A 26,303-nucleotide genomic window follows, 5' to 3' on the forward strand; every position below is an offset into this window, starting at 1 on the left:
GTGCCTCCTCAAACTACTTTTTTTACATTTTTTTTAAAAATAAAAAAACTTTTTTTTAGAGTTACTCCTAAAATACTTTTAATGTGTACATTCTTTATAGGAGAGGGGGGATGGGTATGTTAGTGGTATACCATAAGCTAGCAGTCTAATATGTCTCTCTCTTTCTCTCTCTCATCTCTCTTTTGAAATGACTCCCTTACACCTCAAAGAGAGAGAGAGAGAGAGAGGGTGTTGCTAGCTTATGGTATACCGCTAGCATACCCAGCCTTTTCCCATTGTTTATCTTTTCTAGTTTACCATTATACCATTGCAATATCTTGTGATACTAATTTTTACTTATTTGTTGTTTCTTCACCATCTAATATTTTAGTACCGCACATCATTATTGGTCTTATAATTGTTCTAAACAAATTTTCTTTGGGTTTTAGTAGACTATGTCAATTACACGAGTCTAGAATAACCTCTCCCTTTCATCCACCCAATTGATATATTTTTTTTTAATTTTTAATTTTTAATTGAATCTAGGTATGTTAAATTAGGGATTGAGTTCTCTGTCTTGGAGCGTTGTGCATATTAGTACTCCTTGTGTCTATCTCTCTCCTTCCACAATAGGGGCCATTATGTCATTTCATAGGGGAGGAGAGAAATAGATACTGGTAGGTGCTATCATATGATACGCTCTTGAACAGAGAATATCATCCCCTAAAATTATTGCTTACTCAACCACAATTTTAGTCCTATCTTTAATGATATTGTGCTTCATATATTACGTTTGTCATTTTCATTTCAAAACCTAATGATTCCAAAGCATTTACCCATGGTTTCTATCAGTACTTTTGATCAGTTCATCAAATCTATGTCGTCAACAAACAGCATGCTATAGGAGAGATTTTCTCAAACCATGATAAAAAAGAAAAAAAAATTCGCTTACTCATGCCATTAATGGGGATGGGATGGATGATATTATGGGTTAAGGCTAAGTCAAACCTTCAACTAATAAAGGGGTTAATGAGTTAATGATTGTCTTAGATTCGTGGGCAAATCAAACTTTCTTCTTAACAAAACTCCCATTTTATCAATCTAATAGGAAAACTTTCTCCCAACAGAACTCCAATTTTATCAATCTAATTGGAAAACTTACTCCTCAATAGGACTCCAATTTTATCAATCTAATTTTCTGAGTCTGAGACATGAATTACAGCATGAAAGCAAACCTAATACATTATAAGCTTCAGTTTTATAATTCAAATACAATTGTATTTAACAAAGCAGTGGGAATACAAAAGCAAAACATTCAATATCTCTTCTTCAGAGTTGGGGGTGGGTGAAGGAAAAAGAGAACTACATTGTTGAATCTCAAAACCATGTTACAAACCGCTACTATAATTTAGCTATGAAATGACAGTTCTTGGAAAGCTGAACCGGAGAATAAGGAGGCAGATTGCTACAATTTTGCAACTTTCAAACGGACAGTCCAGCTACCTCAAGCCTTGGCAATTCCAAGGGCTCTTGTAGGGCAGGGTTGATGGGAAACATCTCGCATTGCGCATATTGTGCCATTAGTTGATCCACAAGCACCAGTGCTACCATGGCTTCTACCATCGGCACCGCTGTACCAGTCACCACACCAACCAACATGAACAATTAAGGATAAAAGAAATATATTCGTTTGGAATACCAAAAAAAATTGAAGAACAGAAAATTATCAATACAGAATTGAGTTGTATAAAACAGGAATCAAACAGGGATCAGAGGATGAGGACACCAGCTTGTGGGTTTGTAAAGCCCAGGAGCTCATATCCTAGAAGGGTTCAAGACCCACCATAACCACCAACCGGAGAATCAACTAAAATACAATTAATACAACTTTTTGTTTACTCAGAGGAAGAAGTAATCACTGAAAAGAGGAACTTTTATCTACGAAGAACAAACTAAAAAGTTACCTCTTGGAACAACACAAGGATCATGACGTCCTCGTGCTATGAGTTCTGTTTCGTGTTTATCTCTGGTCACTGTGTGCTGTTTCTTCTGCAAAACCATTACATTGCCTAACAGTCATATAATCAACCAAATAAAAGGCGAATCTGAACAATTTTCAGAGGTATAAGAAACCCAAAACAGGCCTGAAATTCCTTTAATCTATGCTCTCTCCTTGACATTCATGCATGTGAGGCTAGACAGAGTGTCCAATGGCATGACCCACATATGGTCCAACACCTGCGAGGTCTCTTAAACCCAATACTTCACCAATTAGGCAAAGGGAAAAAAAAAAAACCCAATACTATGTTCTTTATGGATGAACAGAGTGGCAGAAAATAGACAGTGTACATGGGCCTCCAAGGATTGAAGTCATTGGACCAAATATGACGAGAAAGCCCATGCATGCACCCCCATGCAAATGATCAAAGTACACCAGCTTGCAAAACTGGGGCAACACATGTACCAACTAAACAGTGCCATGTTGGAACCACAAAGTGTCTGACACCCACTTAAATAACAGTTAAAGTTCAAGGGAAACAAAACAGTTCACATGGAAATTAATCTTACCCCAATTGTAGATGTCGGCTTGAAAGCTATTCTCATGGTTATGATCTCACCATTAGATATCCCTCCCTGCATATCACAACAGGAAAATATAAATGAGTCAACTATATCCTAAACAATTACTCCCTAACACCCTTAGACCCCAATTGTTTTGATGGCAAAATATCTTAAAGGAACTCTGGAAACAAGTTCGAATTGAATAGGTACCAAAGAACAAAAATTGTTTTACTGAAAGGCAATACATAAAAGTGGAAAGTGGGAAGAGGTTCAAATTTAATTTCTCAGATGTTTTCCAAAGGTCAGATTTCTTCTATCTTATTTCAAGTTTTACACTTGAAGTAAACTTCTTCAAAAACTCTATTTTCTGATCTGGTATCTTAAATCTGAATTCAGAATACTGTTCTGTTCTATTACAGAGTAGTTCCCATAATTTCTGTTCTGAATCACTAAGTTCATGCCAACGATTTCAGAGATCCTATTTCAAGTAAGCTTTCTAAAAAACCCAGTTTCGATTCTGATTTGAACAAGTGGTTCTGAATTCTGTTATTGGTTTAATTACGGGCTAAATCCATTCTGAAATCTGTCATTAAAACTCAGTTCTGATATCTGTAAGCCTACCCTTCAAATCTGCAGTTTTCCAACATTCCTACATTCAGTAGCATTGTTTCACTGTTGAGAATCTGACCATCAGATCTCTCCATATCCTGCAGAACTGTCCTACCCTTGGAACAGTCCACTCGACCCAGATTTTAGTCAAATCAAACTTTTCATTATTCTATTATTTGTTTTCTCCTAATCTGGTTGTGTTCCTTCCCTGTGATCCTTTGCAAGCTGATCTCTCACTAGTTCAAGATTACACTGCATTAATACAATTGCCACCCCATCAGTAAAGCAGGATTCTTTTTCTCAATCAACAAAGGGCCATAAGAAAGAGCCGTAACCCAGTGGAAATCCTGCTTTTGCAGGGTCCCTGGGAAGGGTAGGTTGAGCTTGTCCTAGGCTTCAGGCACTTTTGCACGAAGTGGCCTGTCCATAGACTCAAACCTACATCTTCATCCTAGCCCGAGATTTTACCATTGCACCAAGCGACGAACCGTTGTAAATATGCTTAAATATGGTACATTTAAAGGAAAAATGATTTTCAAGGAAAAATGATTTACAGCAAAAAAAAAAAAAGGACAGGCCAAAAGAAATGGAAACTATATTTTACAACTACAAAAATGATTTCAAGGAAAAATTTCCTGTTGGAACATTATGGAGCATTAAAGAGGGGAGGGGGACAGAAAATATGTAGAAAACCTGTCATGAAAATAACCCAATCAAAAACATCTGCTATTAGATTTCTCTGTATGCCAGACCCAATAAAAGATAAAATCCTAACTCTTATTGCTTGTAATATCCAGAGTACCCACAAGAATACCTCTGAAAATGAGTGCTTTTTTTTTTTTTTGTCAGCTATAACAACCAATCGATTATAATAAGGTGTTTGAAGTTCTTCATGTTGGGAGTACGATGTCTTGCATTCCGTCGCTTGGTTTGTGGGTTGATTCCGAAGGGCCGTTAAGAAGCTAAAGGCTTCAAGACCCGGAGGAATTGGCCCACTTGCGTGTTAATCTACTGTTCTGGCAGGACTAGGGCGAACCAATGGGTCCATGCAGGGGTTCGGGGGTGGCAGCCCCTGAGGAAAAATATTTAAAGACTATATGGGTATTTTGGTAAAATTCCTATATAGGGTTTTGCTATAAATATGTAGCGAGGGTTCTTTCTCTATAACGCAATCTGAGAGATGTGTGAGGACTAGTGGCTGTAACCAAGGTACTAAAACTCGAAACTCGACCCTGGGAAAAACCGAGATCTAGGTCGAGTTGGTGCATCTTTTTTTTTTCCAACTCGAAACCTGATTTCGGTGGGGTTTAGACCTAGTTTGGGTCAAAAATTTGATACTCAGCTTGTTTTAGGCCATTTAAACACAATGGCATTATCATATTTTGCAAAAACAAAGTCCAAATAGGAGTTTCACTTCGGACCCTAGGTTGGTAGGCGACGACGTATTAAAATACCCTACTCTACACATAATTTAGTAATAGAAAGCAAGCAAAACATTCAATTAATGTAAAACAACTTAAATAAGCATTAGAAAACTTTCCAACAAGTCCAAGATTGCTTAAATCTGATTTATATTGAAGGAGTTATGTACCTGTCAAACTTAATTTGGTGTGAGCGAATGCTGTCAAAATCGCTCTGAATAAAAATATTTTTTTGAACATTAAAACAAATGAATATTTTACCGCATTTTTTGTTTTTAGCAATGTTTTAACATATTAAGATATATGGAATTTTTAAATTTGAGAAAAACCCCAGCATTAGAAGTTGAAAATTGCATCTACAGCCGAAAATCCAATTTTTGTTCCTGAACTGGGGGGGTTGACTTTTTTTTCCCTTTGGAATTTTATTTTTTTACTATTTTTATTGGATTCAAATAGGGGGGTTTTTGCTTATTTATGAATAATATCTTAAGTAAATGAAATGATATTAGGCATAAATAAGTATCTGTCTTGATTTCTGGCATAAATAAGTGTCTGTATACCAAGATTTCCCAGTATACCATGATCTCGGCCAGATCTTGAGATCTGGCACTCATATAAAGGAGTTTGGGTCGAGATTTCGAGATCTCGACCGAGAAATTGCACTTTTAGAACTCGTATGAGATCTCGTCTTGACCCCTTGGAAAACCAAGATCTCGGTCGAGCTCTCGCGAGTTTAGAACTATGGCTATAACCCTATTCTCCATTGATAGTGAAACAGATCTCATCTCATCGTGGACGTAGGCAATCTTGCCGAACCACGTAAATCTTGTGTTCAGTGTGTGATGGTTGTTTGTGATTTCCATTATTTGCTGCATTGTGTTAGGTTTCGTTTTCTACACTTCAAGTGTATTTACTTAGATTTTTATTTTTTGGGGTGATTTTGTCCTTCTACAATTTTTCCATTTAAAATGTTTTCAGAAGGGATTGTGATTTATGAGGAAAATTTTGATCATCTATAGGCTTCATACAGAAAAAATTAGAGATTGTAGTTCTAGATACTTTTCTTTTATTGACAGGTTTTTAGGATATATTCTCAGAAATAAAAGAATGATGGGGATGGCAGGAAAGGAAGAGAAAAAGAGGTTAAAGAACAAGAAGACAACAGATGGAAACACCCCTGATGCACACAGCCACCCCCCAACACACACACAGATAGAGAGAACCTGTATCCCTCCAGACCGGTTTGTTCTTGTCCTGATTCTTCCAAGCTCGTCTGTATAGAATTCATCATTATGTTCACTGCCAGTCAAAAATGTACCTGCAGAATACGCATCGGAAAACTTCAGTAACACATATGCTCCCATTAAATAGAACTTATTTGATTTTACGGTTCAAATGACCAACCCTTGATAAGTTATTTTCAAATATTGAACTTGATGAAATAAGTAATTCTTTAAAAACAAGAGGATCCACTAAGAAGAAGAACTATATATTTCTGTACCTGCAAATCCGCTCCCGAATTCGAACCCCTTTGTTGCAGGTAATGACAAGGCAGCTTTAGCCAACTCAGCTTCAAGCTTATCAAAGACAGGCGAACCCAGACCCTGACACAAGAAAAGGAGATTATCTTCATCAACTAGGAAAATAGAGATAAGGAGATTATCTTCATTAGTAAATAGTAAGAGCTGTGTCATTATAAAATCATGCAGCACAAAGAACTTGAGCAATACCTCAAAAGTCCTTTTTTGTTTTTGTGTGTGTGTGCGACTTAAAATTTCATGAAAGAAAAAGTAGTGGTACTACAATTGCAATGGCCTTGTTATGGTGCCACAACTCAGTAATATTATGACAAATTTAGGAAAGTAGTTCAGATAAAATGGAAAGGCGGGATTGTGAAGAAATACCACATACAACCAAATCTATCCACAAGTAAATTCCGGAAAAACTTCAAATACATGTATAGAATAAATTAAAATAATAACTGATCTCACAGACACAGAGCGAGAGCAAGAGAGAGAGAGAATGGAAGGAAACAATGAAAAACTCTCTCAATTTGTTGGTTTATAGTTTTCCTAAATCAAACAATAATTGGCATACCATCACAAAGGCATCACAGAAGCTGCTGGCTTAGTAATTTAGTTAAAATACTTGAGGTTAATTTGAAAAGGGAGAGGCAAGAAGGGGAATTGAATCAAGTTGATTCTTACTCGTGGGACGTTCCTTGCAATGCATGTCACAACCCCACCAACAGAGTCACCTCTCACTCGAACAGCATCGATGGCAGCAATCATCTTCTCAGCATATTCTGGATCCGGACACCTAACAATATTACTTTCTATCTGGTAATGTTCACATAAAACGGATGGTTAGTAACTGGCAAAAGTGAAATGCCGACAACAAACGTAGAACTAAGAGGCTTTTGTATGTAGGCCATAAATGTGTATGTCGTATGTCACATGTAGTCGTCCCTCTCTCTTTTCTTGTATGTAACATTAGATGGTCATTTTCGGGGGTGGACAATTTGTCATACATGGTGACCCCAAGAAACCTGCGAATTAAAAAAATCCTTATAGAAAAAGATGGCCATGAGTGTGCTAGCTCCATTTACTGTGGAGACTCTGCTCTATATGGGTGGAAGGGCCCACTTCAACACACAGATATATATATATATATATATATATATATATATATATGTATGATTCTAATAGCTTTTCTTGGTTTTTCCAGTTTTTTATTTATTTTCTTTTTGGTTCAGTTTTCAATCAGTCCGGTTGGTTTCAGCTTCTTCTTAAAAAACCCAAACCGAAACTGAAACGGTAAGCATTCGATTTGGTTCGGGGTGAACAGGTCCGTTTCAGTCTGGAATTTGACACCCCTAATGTGAGGCTAATTCCTACGTCTACTTTTAGGCGAGCATTAAGGATAATTCCCAAGGTTTAGGGGCCAATCCTCAAATGTGATACACAATATACAAATCTGGGGTGCAACTTAAGGCACGATCTTTTAGACAGTTAAAGAATTTTTTCATAGGTCCAAGCCTGAAGCTGGCCCAGATGTAATTCAAATTTGAACCCAAATTTTTTATGGGCTGGCCTGAGTTGCACCCCAAATGCAAATGCCTTGGACCACAAGATGTTGAAGATCAAATGCTTCAGTTATCATGTATTTTCCTTAATTACTATTTTCATCTTTGTTTTATATTTCTTTTACAACTTTGCATTTTTCTCATCTGCATGTATTTGTTTAATTTCAAAGAACCATGCATGTTAGGATTATCCTCATCGCCAAACATAGTTGTCATGGCGCCGCCATGGCGTCCTCGCGCTGGGAGAGGTGGCATATTGAGCTACGCCATGGTGGATGTAAATATATCGTTCGATATGGCTTCCATGGCGACGCCATGGCGTCGGCATGGACGCCATACCACAATATGTTGGCATATCGGTCGATATTTGTACATATAAAAGTTAGATTAAATTTTATTTTTTTTTAAACCATTTAATAGCTCAGATGCTTTGCTCCAAATCACACACACTGAAGAAAGACTATTGCTATCAAGCTTCAGTAAACAGGTTAGCCTATCATTTGATTTTTACTATTGCTTTCAATTATTTGACAGGTTAATCTATATTTTCAATTTTTCATACTTTCATATACTCTAATGGATATTAGTTACACTTTCATGAATTAAACCATAGTGGCATAGTATATTAGTAGTAGTGTAGTACACTTTCATGTTGATTTTTGGTGTTATAGGACATATATTATAGCATACTAAATGACATTAAAAATACAGAAAATAAAAAATTAAACATGGTCGAGTGGCCATGGCGGGCGACATGTCGATATATCGACGTGACACCCTTCCACCGACTTGGATCGCCGTGACAACTATGTCGCCAAATGTAGAACATGTAGAACACTTAACGTCATTCTTTGGTACATGAATACTACAAAAGACAGAAATTACATGCTAAGGCTTTGCCTTAATGGCTTGAAGATAAGTGCACAAATTGGATTCTTTTCTTCAAATCTTTTACAGGAAATAGACTCTCCCTGTTTCAAAGCTTATTTGGTATAATCTAATGATGTGGGTGCATCTCCTGTTGAAGATTAGTCAACAGTAACAGGAATGGTAATACCAGAAAATAGCATTTTCTGACCATATTTACTCAACATTCACCTACGGTTACTTGAGGGTTTATGTGACATCAACTGAAGCAAGCGCTGATAGACAAAGGAACTAGCTTGGCTTAATAAGAATCTTTTGGAAAGAATTTACTGTAGAAACCCTAAAACACACACCATTTACCATACCTGATCAAGTGTCAAGGTCTCATGGTCAACCAAACCTTCTGGAAGTACAACTTTGTGTGCTTGAGAAACATAAGCAAAAATCTGAAAAGAAATTACAGGCATTAAAACAAATAACAAGGGATCATGACAGAAAATCTATGCACAGGTGTTAGCACAAGTCTTCAATGCCGTGTGTGTGGGTGTACATAAAAGGGCGTACCCAGTGCACAAGGCTCCCGCCATTGCGGGGTCTGGGGAGGGTCATAATGTACGCAGCCTTACCCCTGCTTGCGCAGAGAGACTGTTTCCAAACTCGCACCCGTGATCACTAGGTCACAATGGAGCAACCTTTACCGTTGCACCAAGGTCCGCCCTCATAGTGTGTGTGGGTGTACATATTGTTTGTTATTACAAGCAAAAGAAGCTTATATGCACCAATATCTATGAAGTATACAAAATATCTACTATTTACGTGATGCAGTTGCCTTAGCCTGGCTTGACCGACATGACCCACTTTGGAAACCCAAACCAAAGACAGGTCCTAAACCTATTTTCTAGTCTGGCAAGGGCTGGTAGTTCACTTAGGCTGCAATATTTAGTTTAGTTTATTTTATTTCATGGGTAGATTATGTAGGAGCTTCTTAGGTAGTTTCCTTTTTGGGTTATTTCTATTTTTAGTTAGGTTTCTATTCCAATGCAAGGCTATTTTCTATTTATTCACTGTAATCATAGGAGAGCAACAGATTTGAAGATTTGAGAATTGAATATTGAAGTTGTACTAGCTGGTTTGTGCAAGAAGTGATTGTGCAAGTGTGTTCCCTCTTCTCTCTTTATCCCCTGCAACTCTGAGTTCTCCCTAGTTCCCCTCTTCTCCTAACCAGCCCTCCACCATTACGCAGTAAGAAAATTGCTGCACATTCTAAACATATATACACAAGCAAAAGAGAAAATAGAAATGCAAATATCAACTAGTTTTACTCAAAAGAATTTTTCGTTCAAAACTTAAAATCAATACTAGGAACACCATGCATGAAGATAAGACATATTATAGGGAAAAGGTAAAAGCTTAACAAAACAACTAACCTCAGTTCCTGAAAACTTCTTGAGAATTTTCTTTGCTACAGCTCCTGCTGCAACTCTTCCAATGGTTTCTCTTGCTGAAGATCTCCCACCACCCTGGGTAATCATTTCACAATCATAAATGTACCAAAGAAAATAGAGGTTTTTAAATAAAACAAAACTTTCAAGAATTTTTTATGCATTGCTGTTGTCTGATCGAATAGAGTTTAGTTACCTGCACTGATCTCACACCATACTTGAAGTCATAGGTAGCATCCGCATGAGAAGGTCTATAAGCCATAGACATCTCACTGTAGTCCTGAGAATATGAACCAAAAGAGAAACTATTTGACAATTATCAAAAAGAAAAAAAGGAGAAATATTCAAACACTAAATATAAACCACAACATAGCCTTATCCCAACTAAATGGGATCGGCTACATGGATCCTTGCTCTCCAAACAAATCTAGCCAAAGTCATACATGGTACAAGGCCTGAGCTATGCATGTCTTTCACGACCTTGGTTCTGAATCAAATCACTCCTCCGAACTGGAGCATCCCAAGGTCTCCATTGAACATGGCCATGCCACCTCAAATGAATTTCTCATAGCTTATCATGAATCGGAGCTACTCCCAACTCAGCTCTAATGTGGTCATTCCTTTGTCCTTCCTAGTTTTGCCACACATCCATCTCAACATCCTCATCTCCGCTACACTTAGTTTATCTCTATGGTGTTTCTTAACTGCCCAACATTCCGCACCATACATCATAACCAGTCGTATGAGTCCTATAAAATTTTCAAAAAGTTGGCCATTAAGGCCCGATGAAGCCACAGATAATTGAGTGGAATATGGCTCAGCCTAAATTTTGCATGTCCCTATGTGTTTGTATATGTGACAGATGTGCTGGCCAATCTAAACATCCGAATGTAGCAGAAAATTTTGATGCTCAGTTGTAAACTGAAAAAAGCAAGACCTCCTATTCAATGTAAAAATGATTTTTGACCAATTTACTTTGATCTAAGTGACCTTAGCTATGAATAAAATATCAAGGTTTGTCCACCCAAATGCAATATTTTCTATTTAAGAGGCAATCATCTAGAGGTGGGATGGCAATTGTTTTGATTGATGAGCACATGCCCCATGCCTATGGTACATGTACTGGGGAAAAAAGGAAGCACCATTTCTCACTCAAGCATCCACTTTATGTTCCGCTTTATATTGATTTCCATGCCCTATATTACATATGTCCATGCCGTATACCACTCACATGTCCTCTTTGATCAGTATTTGGCACCTTGACCAGTATTGGGCACCCATTAGTCAATCCTGCATCAAGCATATTTTTCATCAATCATGTGCCCCATACAAGCCATCACATCTAGTAGGAAATGAAAAGAAAGATCTAACCGTCAGCAACTCCAGAATATATTTTGCATGTATCAGTCTCTTTCCTTGGAGTAGTTATTCGGCTCTGACCGGGTCTCCTGGATATAAAAAAGAAAATTGCACGTGACAACTTGGACTGCCAATCATTTTCTGTATACTTACATATCTACATGGTTACCAAAGAAGCACTAGGTACTCAGTGATATATGATAAGCTACATTGCATGTAATCCTGATTTCCAGGTTCCTTGGCAGCAGCAAGTAGCAACCATATATGCAGAACTATCACAAAGGTAAACATCTGCATGGGACAGCTTAAGGTGAAATGTGGGGGAATCTAAGAGTCTCTGAATACTAACTCAATTACCTTCTGTCAAGGTCTTCTTGCATATCAGCTTCAGAAAGGGGAAGCCGAGGAGGACATCCATCAATGACACAACCAACACCACCTCCATGAGATTCTCCAAATGTCGTAACACGAAATTGTGTTCCATATGTACTGCCAACAGCCTGAACCTCTGTTACTAGGCAGAAAAATATTTTAGAATATAAAGCATTCCAACACAGAAATGTTCTCTTTCAAAACTATAATATGAAAATAGAAAAGAAAGGAAAAAAAAAAGTGAACAAATTGACAGGGGGTAAAAGTCCAATAAATCCATTGAAAATCAGAACATGGCCTAGCTGGTAGGTTACCAAATTCAGAAAGTACCTACTGCTTAATGGGTGCCACATGGAAAGCAGAAAACTAGAGTATGTTAAGTCAACCGGACAACTGCAAGTTTGCAATCCTTTAATTTACAGCCTTTCCTCCTAGACTTTCCCTAATAAACATATTGTATGAACACCCAAATGAGATACACTGGTCGGCTGGTTGCTACCATTTTGGGGGGAATACAAAGGTAGTGAACAGATCACCTGTTGAGTCTTTTAAAAAAAGCAATACATTTGACTAACAGGAAACAGGACTTAACATAAACTCAAGATTTCAGGAAGCTGAACATCATGTAAATCTGAATATCCAAGCAAAAAACTACTCAATTTTACTAATCCTTATCCTAGTTAATTGGTTGATCTACACAATCTTGTTCTTCTACTCTACCTAGGGCCAGAGGACTCAAACAGAAAAATGAGGCAAAAAATCAACTCATATCAAATGTTCTATTGACAACGAAGCAAACATAGTGGGCAACTAAGGAGGTAAAGAACATTGAACAAGAAAAAAATGCACCCACAATAGAGTTAACCTTCCCTCCCCAAACCCAACAGGGAAGCTGAAGCAGTGACAGACTATAAATGATCACTTGACATCACCATCCATGGGACACAGCCATAACATCTTCAGTTAGGCAAGTACGCAACCTCAACACCATTACAAAATAGCTACACGTCACAAGGCAATGGCATTGTAAGTAACCTTAAAAGCTCCATAGGAAGGTATAAGCCTCTCATGGCATGGTTCAAATATGCAACTATACTGCTAGGAAAACATGCAATCCCTTCCACGGTGCAATTCCACAAGAGGATGCGAAAAAAGAAAGGTGGAAGGAAGTGCTTGTACCCCTCATGTTCTACTAAACTAATCATTCCAGACACTGTAGGTTGCATGACATGGTTAGCAAAGCAAGATGGCTGTAATCTAATCTGAGGGAAGCAAGACAGCTTCTAGATGGGCAGTGCAGAAGACAGTGATTCTGGAAAAACAAGCCTTAGGACCAACCAGCAGTGGGTTGGAGGAAAGCAGGCAATCTCCATTAGCCTGCCGATAGTGTTTCCTACACCCCTGGCAGGTGAAGCTGTAATGGGTTCCACACAATTTTGGCACCGGGGTTGCTACCAATTACTTGGCCTTCCTTATTGACAAGTCAACATTCTCGTCTAAGGGATTGATAGACCTCCTTAGGGATAATGAGTGGAACTACACGAAGCTTTTCCTGAAGATTCAAGCTGAGGTCTTTCCATCCCTATCTGTCCCCCTCTTCTGTCCTGCAGTGAGCCCTCTCCTTTTCTAACACCTTTCTCTCCAGCTTCACAACAGTAGCCAAACCGCCCCACTTCCAGTTAACGGGGGCATGAGAGCCATCCAAGAGGTCACATATCCAGTACCACTAGATCAGTTCATGCCCCTTGTACACAAAAAATTAACACTTATCTCCTTGCGAACATTGAAGAAACCACCTCATAGATACCAAGGCAGCACCAAAAATTCCGCTTTGTTAAGAGAATTTCCAGAAATTTCAAGGTCATAAATATATCGCAGATAACAGAGCAGCAAGATTATTTAAATTTCGAGAAAAATTCATTCCAGTTTCAAGCAACATATAAAATATTTGGATTATAATATTAAAACACTTAGGCAAGCAATATACAAATTCTCCAGTATTTTGAGATAAACTTGGAAAAAGAGTGGATTCAGAAGTATACAAGTTAAAGCAAGACCAGACATAAATCAGAAAAGTTGGCTCTACAATAATGGGGAAAATTTAACTGGCTCAGGATCAGAACCAGTCGTTACAAGCAAAACATAGACCTGAAGTCCATGGAAACATTGACAAGAAGAATCCACAGGACGAAAAGCGTGACCAAATCCAACAAATTTTATATAGGAATAAAAAAATGATATAAGCCAGTTCCAGATCAACAGAGATGGACTAAACACAGAAATAGCAGGATGTCGGAGGGAAGAAGAGAAGCAGAAAGACTTGAAAGCATACCGAGCTTCTTAGGAGCGCTGCGTCTGGAGGGGATGTGGAGCGTTGGGGAAGCCAATTTCGATAGATCGGAAACCTGGAATCCTAAACTAGATCCACCGTCGGTCCTCGCTCTCAAGAATGATTTGGAAGATAGAGACGACGCCATTGCCGTCGATCGATTCCTCGGAGAAACGCAGACAGAGAGAGAGAGAGAGGATGGGGGGTTGGTGGTATCGATATGTATATGAGAAGAGAGTTTCCGGTAGTAGTTGGTTTTATAGACGGTATGGTATTTCGCAATTTTTCATATTAATATGGAGGAGAGGAGATGCGAATGAGAGATGAGAAGACGGACAGAGTGTCTCACTCTCACCTACCCACATTGCTAATTGCTTTCGCTCTCTCTCTCTCTTATTTGTTTCACCAAAATGTCCAATGCTTTTCCTGACGGAGTCTCTTTTCTACTCTCCAACAACCACCACCGCTCAGCTTCCGCTCTTCCTTCCGGAATCCTGTTGTACTGTATTGACGGTTTTGACCTTTTAGTCCTTGTCCTTCTTCATCCACTGTTCATGGCACTCATCGTAATTAAAGGTGTTAATCGATTTGGTTCTAACTTAAACGGTTCGATTAGGTCATTAGGTTCATATTGTAATTAACAAAATTAAAACCGAACCTATTATTAGTCATTTTCAAATTCCCTAATCCATATTGGTTAATCAGTTCTGTTATACAATTTATTGTCGGTTAGGTTTCAGTTGCTTTTTCTGTTTTTTTTTTATTAATACGTTTTGTAACCGACTTTTTGGTTCGATTTAGGGTTGCAATAGGGTCGGGCTTTATGATACTTTAGCCCAACCTTGAGTCTCCTTAGTTGGGTCTGGGTCCGACCCAACCTTGATTTAGGGTCTGAAAAATCCAACTCTGACCCCCCTCAGGGTCGGGCCGGGCTGACCCTGATTGACCTTGATCATGGGGAGGGGGAAGGAAATGCATGGGGGTTGGAATGGGTCGGAGAGAAAATGATCAATTTTACGTAAAATAACACTATAATAAAATATAGGGGAGTAGTTTTCTGTCGGGGAGTGTGGCATACGCAAGCACTCCCCTGTGTCTATCTCTCTCCTCAAAACAAGGGGACTGAGGTGTCTTTTCAAATGGAGAAGAGAGAGATAGACTCATGGGAGTGCTGGCAAAGGCCACACTCCTAGACAGATAACTTTCTCCCTAAAATATATTATATCACTTATTATCTTCATATATAATATGTTATATAACAAAATGTGGGACGTTTAAAGTTTATAATATATATATTATATTAATATATTGTTTACAGTATAACTTAAAACAGGGTTGGGGTGGACCAGGTCAAGATTAGTCCAATGCCTCAACCTTGACCCGGCCCAGCCCTGACCCGCTCTCAGGGTCAAATATTTCAGCCCAAGCCCTGGTCAGGCTCAGGGCGGGTTTGGGTCGACAGGGTCAAACTTGCACCCCTAGTTCGATTATTACGTTTATTTGGTCAATATTCTATTTAACGGTTTTTAAAGACTCTAAAGCAGACAACATTTGATCAAACAATAATCAATTTACCAGTTTCGATTTGAAATTAGTTTGAAATTAATACCCTTTAATCATAATACCATCTAAGGAAATTGATTGCCTCAAAAGTTTGCTCGTTTCGATAGGTCTGATTTGATTCAATCATCCCAATCGTTTACTACATTGATGGTTCAAGCACTAATCGATTAATAATCAGGTGATCCCAATGCAAAGTAGTGGCCCGAAGGTCACCCAATAGGGATTGATATTTTTTTTTTTTACCGATCAGATACCATGACCAACCAATACTTGACCATTTATAACTCAATTAGCCCATTTAAGTCTATTTAGCCCGATTGTAGTTGAATTAGTTAATTAACCTGTTTATATTCCGATTAACCTAATTATGGATCGGAAACCAACCGACTGAACAGAAATGTGCCCATTCCCTAATCTACAAAGTTAAATTATTTAAACGGTTAAAAAATACCTTAAATTGGTGTGGACTAATTAAACCCAAGCGAAACCAATTAGGCCCAACCAGGTTGTCTTTTTTTATTTTTATTTTTTAATAATAGGCCCAACCAGTTGACAACCCTTCCCCTTAATGGGCTATTAGTTCACTCCCACGTGGCAAATTACAGAAAAAAACGTCTGAGGAATTTTTTTTCTAAAATCAGGGAATGTTAAAACGAAACTATGATTAGGGTTTGAATGACGTGATTCACGTGGGCCGTAGTAATCGTGTCCATTGCGTGACAATAGTCACGTGACGATGGAAAATAAATTGTGCTATTTTACCATAGGGTGGGTGGTAACAGCACGTTCAAATTTCCACGTAATTCTCACGGTCTTCGAGTATAGCCGAAGATTTTGCAAAAGGTTACTCTACCATTGTCGATTAAATTTTCATAGAAATTGGTTTCCGACTGTCACAATAACAACATGTTGCCTCACTTTTCAACTCACGCCACCCCCTGAAATTAGTGAGAGTATGAGTAGAGTAGAACAGAGTGACGTTACCTGAGAAGAAGGGGACGATGACTCTGCAAAGATGACTACCATCGAATATAACGTTTCTTGCTGTAGAGATAGTTGAATGAAATGAGAAACTTTCGCTCAACTTATTCTCAATAAATTACTTGCAAAACCAGTGTCATGGTGGTCGCGAGGAATGAAAAACCAAAAAATAGATGGGATTACGCAGAAGAGTGGAGAGAGAGAGAAGATGAGCGAAAATTTTTCCTTCAGTCTTATTGGAATATGCAAACTGTAGTGGTTTTGGTTGGAAATCCGGGGAATCATGACTGAAATTCGGCAGGAGATCTCTTTGCAAGGGAATGTTATGAGACGGTGCGATTGATGGGTTTCTGTGTTTAATTTAATGACGAGATAAGAAGAGACAAGAACAGAGAACTAGAAGAAGAAGTATTGCCGCTGAGAATGGATTGTCGAGATGGCAGGACAGGAGTAGTAGCTTTAGAGATTCATCTGTTCCAAAAAATTTCCTCTAGGACTATGGATTAATTGAAACCAATATAGGGACTTTAGTGGTAGATTTGTTCTATACTTACAATTAAATGGTTTCCAAAGGTAAATCCAATCTACATTACTTACTGCCTTATTGGGATCGCTCAAAGCCAAATATAGAATTACCAACGAATATGTTGTGAGAATAGTTAAAAATTGATTGCTGATCGGAATCAACTTACTCGCAGGATACTTGAGGGCCGACCTTATTTGGAAATGGTTGGTACTGGAACTGATTCCGGAACTAATCACTTAATCCTAGAGTGAACACCTTTATATTCATCTTTTGTCCCTGTCCCCTTCCACAATACAATGAACAATCCTTTTTCTCCTCCTTCTACCAGGAATCACACAGTAATCCAAGTGCAACCAATCGTAAGGAAAACAATTTAATGAGGAGATAGGAAGAAACGATAGTACAGAAGAAAGTATAAACGAAGAAGAGGAGAACAAGTATGAGGATTCTAGTGCGCTTCGGATGCTTACTCCAAATCCTGCAATGTCTGTCTTCTCTATCGAAACCATCAGGAAAGGGGTTATGGGGGTGGCAGAAGGGAGAGAGCGGGATGGGGTAGGGATGGAGAGGCGGGAGGGGAGAGAGAGAGAGAGAGAGATTATGGTCGCAACCGGTCTCAGGTAAATAGCTTAACGGCTAAGATTGGATTGAATTAAATCAACGGTTATTAGTTGAAAAAACGTATAATCAAGCTTATTTATGCATATGTACTCCCACCTTTTAGCCTTTACGATATGATATGCATGTCGAGTTGGGTTCACGTTCACATAAGTGAGCGTACGAGAACAGTTCACAGCCATTCAGATGGAATCCACTCCATGTGGGTCCCATAGAGTGGATTCCATCTGAAAGACTGTGAACCGTTCATGAATGTGAACATGATCCACATGGAGTGGATTCCATCTGAAAGACTGTGAGCCATTCACGCATGTGAATGTCATCCTATCTCATGTATGTCCTCTTACTATTTATTTATGGGTTTCAGGTTGGGGCCTTGTGGAGGTGCCAACAGGCAGCACCCTTTCACTAAGGGTAGCTCAAGTTCTCTGAACCGCACAGATAGAATCCATTCAATCTTGGATTCCATCTGTGCAGCTTAGGCTGTACAAGAATGGTTCTCGTATGAAAAAACCCACAGTGAAACCAATAAGAATAGGCAGAGGCAATAAAAAAAAAAAACAATATTTTTTCTATATATATATATATATATCATATCATATCATATCATACTATTATATAAAAGCACGTTGTGACAAATCTTTCAGTTACCTATTCTACCCTTCATTCTTATCCAAAGTTCCATTCTTCAATTCTTAATCTTTATGTCATTCTTTGTTATAATTTCATAATCTTAGGTACCCTTAGTAATAATTAATATTAATAATATTTATTATTATTTAAAGCAAATCTCTCCACAAAATTAGATTTACCAAAAGTAAATCGATTAACAATTATGAAGAGAAAATCTCTCCAATTCCCTCTCATAAATTTAAGGCAATTAAAAAAAATGCTTAATTAAATAAGGTAGATATTCATTCTCTCTCTATCTCTTTGCTTGCTGTTTTTTATTTTTCACAAATTAATGGTACCCTTACACTAAAATTTATAATATTAATATTAGGAAACTCTAGATTTGCTCCTTCCATTCCACGTCTCTCTCCTAGACATCTCACTTCTCTTCCCAAATCTTTATCTCTTTTCTCACTCTTCTCTGCCTTAATTATAGTTAGAAGTCTTAGCCTTCTAACTATAATTAGATTGTGGGTTTGTCTTAACAATTTAATGGGTTATATGGTCGGTGGCACAATCATTTAATTCCCTCTACTCCTTTGAGCAGTCAATACACAAGGTGGAAAATATTGGTGCCACTAGACGTGTCAGGGTAATACATCCTCAGCTTGGTTTGTTATTCTGGCATATTCCTACTAGAATGAATTATACCAAAAGCACATTTGGGGTTTGTAAGAACGTTATATAACTATTTCCGTGATATGTTGATTAAATTGAGATTTTTGTACTACTTCGTAAAGATCTTCTCTACCGTGATTTAGATTCATTGTTTTATTTGTGCCCATGTCCTTTCGTTTCTTTTTACTTTTTTTCCAAATAATTTGTTATAAGTTTGTGACTTATATTCAGTGATATGATTTTGAACAGACATGTCTCAGAGAATTAAGAAATAGAGTTGGCAATGGAGGAGACCCCTCAAAGTTGCATGAACATGATGTCTCAAATTGTGAACCAGATATCATGTCTTATGGATATCTGTCAACTTTTACCATTAACTTGTTGGTGATGCATTTGGGCTGGCATATGTGAAGTGTGCCTAAGCAACAATATCTGCAAAGAAATTGCGGTGTTTATTATTATTGTTGAATTAGAATGCCCCTGTTTTGTGGAGGAAAATTGGAACCCTTAACTCATGGTGTGCTTAACGGAAGCCCTTAACTGAAGCAACTCTTTATATGGAAAGATTGCTCAGTCATAGATATGATTTTAAGCATGAAATTTAGTAAATTATATGAAGCAATGTTCCTTTGGATGGATGCAAACTCTTTGATTTTACAAGTTAATTTTCAGTGAAATGTTTGGAGCTCATGGGAGCATTGACTAAATGTGATCTTTCCTTTTGTTTATCAGGAGAATAATATTAAAGCTTCTGTACCATCTTCTTCCTTCCCTTTGTCCATGTTCCTCTTCGTGCTTCTAACCCAGCAGTAGTAGGCTCTTCAAAATTTACATACATATATTGTTCTTGATAATATTAATCTGTGCTTAGTTAATGAATGCTTTCGTTTTTATTTTGTTCACCAGAACAACTTTGTTTGCTGGTTTACCTTACTATCGGATCTCATAGACTATTGATTTTAGTCCGCAGTTTTCATTTAAGACGGGGAATTTGAATTTCTTTCATTCCTTCAATCATTGATAAGAACTAAGAGGAGGTCAAGGTTCATTCAAACTAGAATGTAGATGATAAGTAAAAAAGGCAGTAGGAACTAGAACGATGAGATGCTCTGTTTTCAATAAAATCACATCATTGGGAAAATATTTTGCTCATGTCTTTCAGTTTCCAGAACCACCTATTGATAAATTGATAGTTGTTTTTATTATTTATTTTCTTGGTGATTTGTTCCAAGTAACATTGGAGTCTCTCTCTCTCTCTCTCTCTCTCTCTCTCTCTCATTGCTCAGATTTACTGGAAAATAGAAAATCTGAGCAGCATTATCAATAAAATTAGAATCCCTACCCAGCTTCTTTATTTATTTGGATATTTTACAGACCTTGATACTCTGGGAAACCTATCTTATGGAGAGTTGTTACAAGGAAATTGTTTTGTCAAATTGATCCATGTCCACATTCCAATGTACAAAGGAAGTCTTGCCTGGTTTAGAAATCTTGCAAGCTGACAAGGTTGCCTCTTGGCACATCCTCGAAGGACATTAAGTTCTGTGGTTCTGTGTAGATCATTGAGGTGAATTTCAAATCATTTGTAGCATATCCACTCAGATTTGTTTGGAAAACCCCATTATGCATATGCTGAGGTGGAGGTTTATAGCGACAGAAAACTGGTGTTTATTGGCAAACATGCAAGGTGTGGGGGAGTCACCATTAACAGTGGTCAACTAGGAGATTTGAACTAGAAAAATACTGGATTTGATGACTAATCATGTCTTCTATAGCTACTGTCTGATAGATGGGTTTTCTTCATGTAATGAAATTGTTCATACTATCTACTTGAATTTCTTGGTAGATTTTGCTGCTTCCCTCTATAATGTGTTAAAAACACCTTTTTGCACATCTATAATACTGGTATGCTATTGCAGTTATTTGGGTCCAGATTTCCTTCATTAATAATGATGATGTTGATTAAGTTTTTTTATTTTAATCTAGACAACTTTAGGTATGATGGCGGAGGTTTCATCCACATTGACCATTGTGGGCATTGCTATTTGTTCTTGTGTGCTAATACTGCAATGTTAATTTTGACCTCTTTCATTTCTGTTAGTAACTTTAGGACATGTTTTTGCTCTCATTGTTCGCTTGTTCATGTGTGTATCTATTTATTTTATTGGTTTTTACATGGTGGTTTTTCTATTTTCTTTAATCGAATACAGACTATCTGCAAAAAAATTCTAAATTATTAGTGTTTGAATCTCTAACTCAACATAAAACTTATGTGAGAGCAGCAGATTCTTTGTGTGTATCTATTTTTCAAGCATCTATATCCGGTTTTGGGGAATTTTGATACACTTCTATCTAGCCATTGTAGGGGCCATACGTTAATGGGGGGATAAAGTACAGATATTCTAATCTATACTTCCAATTTTAAATATCTGTACTTTTTGACTGTCTTATTGGATTTTTTTGTTGGTGATCAAGGAATTCTTTGGACTTCTCTGATAGTTGTAGTTACTGTTTCTATGTAAACCTCTTATTGGGTGGTGAGTTTATTATGGATAAATTTTCTTCAGTAAAATATTATTTGGAAAATTTGAACTCTGTCTGGGAGCATAGCCTCTGTGTGAGCGCTCTGGCCAATGAAAATACTCAGGCATCAATCAGGAGGGTCATGGTGGTCATTTCACATGCCCCTATGTCTGGGAACAGAGGCGCGCTCCTGGTCAGAGAACGCATTCCCAAATTATTTTTGTTGGGGAAAAAATATAGCTCACTTATATGGTAGAAATGGATTACTTAAAAAAAAAAAGGGATTGAAAGAAAACATTGCTAAGTCAGAATGATTTAGCTCTTGCACATGAGATACGCCCAACTCTCCAAGGGATACCATCTCAGGCCCAAGCCCAAGCCTTACCAGCCCTGCATTTAGTTTTTATTTCAGTTATTGCTAGAGAAGTAGTTATTAGAGAACAATTATTGCTATAGAAGTAGTTGTTAGGGAGTTATTTTCTGTAATTTTTTAGATTTTGAGTTTTTAAAAGACTGTATTTTGAGAAAGAATAAAAAACAGAATTGAATAACCAAAGAATGAATTGAGTGTTTCTAGCTGTGTGCGTGTGCACCCTCCTCTTTTCCCCCTGCAACTATGATCCCCCCTCTTCTTCTTCTCACGGTTTTCCCATTTCCCCTTCAATTCTTATTTCCTTCCTAACTTCTCTTTTCTCCTTTCCAGTCCCCCAATTAGCCAAGTTCTAGAATGCTTTTGGAGAAGGAAGGTAATCAATAAAACCCTCCAACCAAGAAAAAGAATAGAAGATCAGTAGCATCCTCTACCCTCAACTTATGTGGAAAGAGTATATTGATTTTTCATCACACATTCATACCAGTTTAAATGGTTAAATGGGTTGTGATTGGAAGTCTGCCATCATCACACATTCATCCAGATAACTCGCCATATGTTCTGAGGGTGGAAATGGCCCCAAGGCAGAAATTCTTTGAGGAATTCATAGATATGATGAAGGAAATGACCCTCTACATGATTTCATGGACCAACCTCGATTAAGAAAGATCATATTTGGCATCCAATCTGTTTTCCCAATTTTACAATGGGCAGAAGACTACAATTTAACTAAATTAGAGAGTTTCTCATTGCTGGAATCACCATTGCAAGCTTTTGTATTCCTCAGGTAATTGAAATGGCTTAAAAATGTCTATGAAGACAAGAACCAAATTTCATGTCCACATACAGATGTAATTCTTCTTTAACCTTTTAAAATAGGACATTTGGTATTCAAAGCTCACAGATCTTGCTCAATATGGGCTTTGTAAGTTTCTACATTGCTGCTCAAAACCTTATATTGGCTCATATATCCTTAAAAATGCAGCCGACTATTGTAGGAGGCATTGCATATACCATTAAAGAAGGAGATGCTTAAATTGGTGTGGACTAATTAAACCCAACCGAAACCAATTAGGCCCAACCAGGTTGTCTTTTTTTTTTTAATTTTTTATAATAGGCCCAACCAGTTGACAACCCTTTCCCTTAATGGGCTATTAGTTCACTCCCACCTAACCCATTGAACTGCTTTTGGGAATCCCCTTTTTTTAGGGCCTCATGGACATTGTAACACCTTTTCTTTGATTCAGCCTAATGAATAGGTTTTTTCCACCCAAAAAAAAATAAAATAAAAAAGTAGAGTAATCCTAAATTAAGTCCAAGTGTTCATTCATTATTGGGAAAATAAACGCTGGTACTCTCTCGACGTGTACCTACGCCAAGACACAACCCAACGTGAAACAATCCTTACAGTCCAAGGGACGTCAGAGTCCTCTACTATCATGTGCAACCGAAACACAGTAAGATGACAAAAAAACCACCTTACCTCTGCCCAAACACCTTGCCCGAATGGGAGTAGGAAAATCTTTTCTATCTTACTATGTATTAGGGGTGTCAATAATACCCGGCTGGCCCGAACCCACCCGAACCCGCCCTGAGCCCGGCCCGGACCCGACCCTGTATTAGTTATAAACATATATATTTATAATAATATATAATATTATAAATGAAAATACAAAAATGCCCATAAGAGATAACCTAGTAAACCCTAATCAGCTAACCCCATATTCTCTATTTCCCTTTTCATTTTTCAATCTTCAGTTCTTCACTCTTCATCAATCGCCGCTCAACGCTAGCCTGCTGCCTTCCTCTTCCTCTGTTCCTCCTTCTCGGCGGCGATTCACTTGACGACCAAGGCATCAAGGCATGTTCATCTTCCTCTGCTGCCTCCCTTTCCATCTTCCTCTGTTGTGCCCCTTCCCCTGCATCTCGCGCTTCTCCCAAGGGTTATCTCTTGAATCGTGCTGTAGATTCAAGAGAATACTGACGACGATGCGGTGAATGTTCTTGTTGCCATGACGGTGACTTTGGAGTTTGTAGTGTTGATGAAGATGAGGAGGAGAAGGAGGAAGAGCAGGCTGAGCAGCAGGAGATCAAATTCAATTGGAATTCTTTCTCCAAGTTGCTCTATCGGGTTTCCTTGTCAGAAGCCAAGATGTATGCTAAAATATCTTACTTGGGGAACTTGGCTTATTCCATACCCCAATTCAAGGTATAACCCTATTGGCAAATCCATTCCTGCTCAATTGCCTGCTCATTGATTTTTTTATGACCCATAATTTTCTCCATTACCGGTTTCATTTGCTGAGAATTGAGCTTTTGGAGATGATAATTTTATGTTGTAAAAGACTACAAATCGAGGAACCCCTACTAAGCTTTTGTTTTTTTTTTAATACACTTTACTTCCATTGTCTGGTATGGTGTGTCTGCATATGAGAATCGATGTGTTAGTGCGACAATGCGACTTGTTCATATGCATATTTTACATGCTTGCTACCGGTCTAAAATGGATGCTTCAGTATGTAAAGATTTGGCTTGAAGCCATTAACTATTATTAGGGAGAATTTTAATATAGTTGTGGGTTCCTCAAAATAGATCAAAGCAATTGTAACTGAAGCAACTTATCTTAGAATGCTACGTTTGTGCCTAAAAGGAAGATCTGGAAATCAGGGTCAATCAAGGCCAACCCAACCCTGCCCGACCCTATCAGGGTCAATTAGGGTCGGGTCGGGTTAGGGAAAACCCTGGCAGGATCGGGTGAGGGTTGAGGGTTTCTTGGTCCTGCTAGGGTTGGGTCAGGGTCAAGGTTAAGGTTAAGGCCTCTAGGGTCAGGGTCACAGTTTAGGCAGACCCAGCCCAACCCGACCCATTGACACCCCTACTATGTATAGGGCGCACCAAAGTAAGGGCAACTCAGAAGTAGAGGATCCAGATCCAAGGCAAAAAAAAATGCTGATTTGCATAGAAAGATGGGAAACCTGAAATTTCTTTGTTGTTGTTGACTATTTAATCTCTAATTTTAGTTAGCTTAATATCTCTGATTCTATTCCTGTTATTGATATTCAAACCCTATTATTAGAATCTTTATTATTTTCTGATTTAAAACACGCTGCTCACCTGTTGTGTGTACAGTTTCAGAAATAGATTTTGGTGAGTTTAGCAGATCCTGCCATTGGCCTGAATCCCCTGTTACATATAAATCTCTATTTAAAATTAATTTTATTTGCATGGGCATTTAAAGGTGCAAGTTTCATCAAATTTGTAGTTGTTACTCAACAAACCTGATCACTCAGACCAGCAATGGAATTCTTCTCAAGAATGACATTCTAGATATGATTTCTTAGTGTCCCCCATCTGATCTGATAAGTATAAGAAATTGGGTTGTCTTCAAATGCTACACTAATAAATATTTGAAGAAAGTAATGAAGGTGCTTTTAAAACCCAAAAAAAAAAAAAAAAATCAAATCAAATTGACAAGAGGTTCTATAATATTTTGATCAACCTGGTTCGGTCCAGGCCAAATCCATGGCCAAAATCCAAGAAATTAACAAAAAATACCTTTGGTTTAAAGGATTTAAACCGAACCAATCATTTAAATAATGTTAAATACACATACCCCTCAAATGCATCCAATATTCCTCCTGCCCCCTCCTAAAATTCTGATAGGTCCAGCCATACCCTCATCTTCTCCAAATCATCATTTTTACAATGTAAATACCCAATACTACCACCACCACAACCGTACCCTTAGGGTTTAGATGATGAAATTTTCCATAGCTCATTGAGAATGTAAATTTTGAAGTACTGTAATTTCTTTGCCCATGAAAATCTCATAGAAGAGTACATTCATCATCAGAATAGAAATGTCTTTCTCATCCACAACTCAGTGGAGAGTCGTGTAGGAAGGTGTCCTAAGATTTATTTTCTGATTTCATCACCTGATGAACACATCTTCTCTTCCAGTATCGTTAAAAACCTCACAACCAACCCCAAATGATAAGGGAGGAATTAAAAACAAAAACAAAGAAAGAAAACTAAATATAGATTCAGAAGCAAAAAGTTGCAATCACTTGGAAACAAATTCCTCAGATCAAGTGTTGGATATAATGCTAAAATTGCCTCATCCTCATCTATCATAGACCATCGAAATCACATATGACGCTAAAAATAAAACCACTTATATGAAGGGGGAAAATCAGATTTACTCAGTGGTGGCAATTTTGAGAATTAGGTTCGATTCTGCCAGCATTCGTCCTCAACTTCAAATCAGAAGAGGGAGCTTGTTATCCTCATTGTAACCTTCAATTTTCCCCTATTAGGATTCAAAACCAATCCGGAAAAAAAAAATTTAAAAGAAAAAAAGAACAAAAAAAAACCCCTAACTGGTTAAATTGAAGTAACTGAAAAACT

General features: G+C 37.8%; 1 protein-coding gene, 1 long non-coding RNA gene and 3 other non-coding genes across 5 annotated transcripts; 1 reads left to right on the forward strand and 4 right to left on the reverse strand.

Annotated features, from left to right (window-relative positions):
- Positions 1 to 1,158: 1,158 nt before the first annotated feature.
- On the reverse strand, positions 1,159 to 17,694 carry LOC122649766 (chorismate synthase 1, chloroplastic). Its single transcript, XM_043843008.1, has 14 exons — positions 17,677 to 17,694; positions 14,029 to 14,222; positions 11,682 to 11,832; positions 11,337 to 11,413; positions 11,197 to 11,255; positions 10,162 to 10,245; positions 9,951 to 10,043; positions 8,889 to 8,969; positions 6,779 to 6,910; positions 6,073 to 6,175; positions 5,795 to 5,889; positions 2,548 to 2,613; positions 1,944 to 2,028; positions 1,159 to 1,610 (listed from the first exon to the last, which is right to left on the reverse strand). The coding sequence occupies exons 2-14, from the start codon at positions 14,171 to 14,173 to the stop codon at positions 1,462 to 1,464; spliced, it is 1,320 nt and encodes a 439-aa protein (XP_043698943.1). The 5' UTR covers positions 14,174 to 14,222; positions 17,677 to 17,694; the 3' UTR covers positions 1,159 to 1,461.
- LOC122649769 lies at positions 17,286 to 26,207 on the forward strand. The gene is made up of 3 exons (XR_006331328.1): positions 17,286 to 17,298; positions 19,814 to 19,815; positions 26,081 to 26,207. It is a non-coding gene; the product is annotated as an uncharacterized LOC122649769 (long non-coding RNA).
- LOC122653315 lies at positions 25,739 to 25,839 on the reverse strand. The gene has a single exon (XR_006331750.1). It is a non-coding gene; the product is annotated as a small nucleolar RNA snoR31/Z110/Z27 (small nucleolar RNA).
- LOC122653333 lies at positions 25,934 to 26,026 on the reverse strand. The gene has a single exon (XR_006331766.1). It is a non-coding gene; the product is annotated as a small nucleolar RNA snoR31 (small nucleolar RNA).
- On the reverse strand, positions 26,095 to 26,196 carry LOC122653341. The gene has a single exon (XR_006331773.1). It is a non-coding gene; the product is annotated as a small nucleolar RNA R30/Z108 (small nucleolar RNA).
- Positions 26,208 to 26,303: the final 96 nt, after the last annotated feature.

Source organism: Telopea speciosissima, chromosome 2 (genome assembly GCF_018873765.1).
Source record: "Telopea speciosissima isolate NSW1024214 ecotype Mountain lineage chromosome 2, Tspe_v1, whole genome shotgun sequence".
Lineage (NCBI taxonomy): Eukaryota > Viridiplantae > Streptophyta > Magnoliopsida > Proteales > Proteaceae > Telopea > Telopea speciosissima.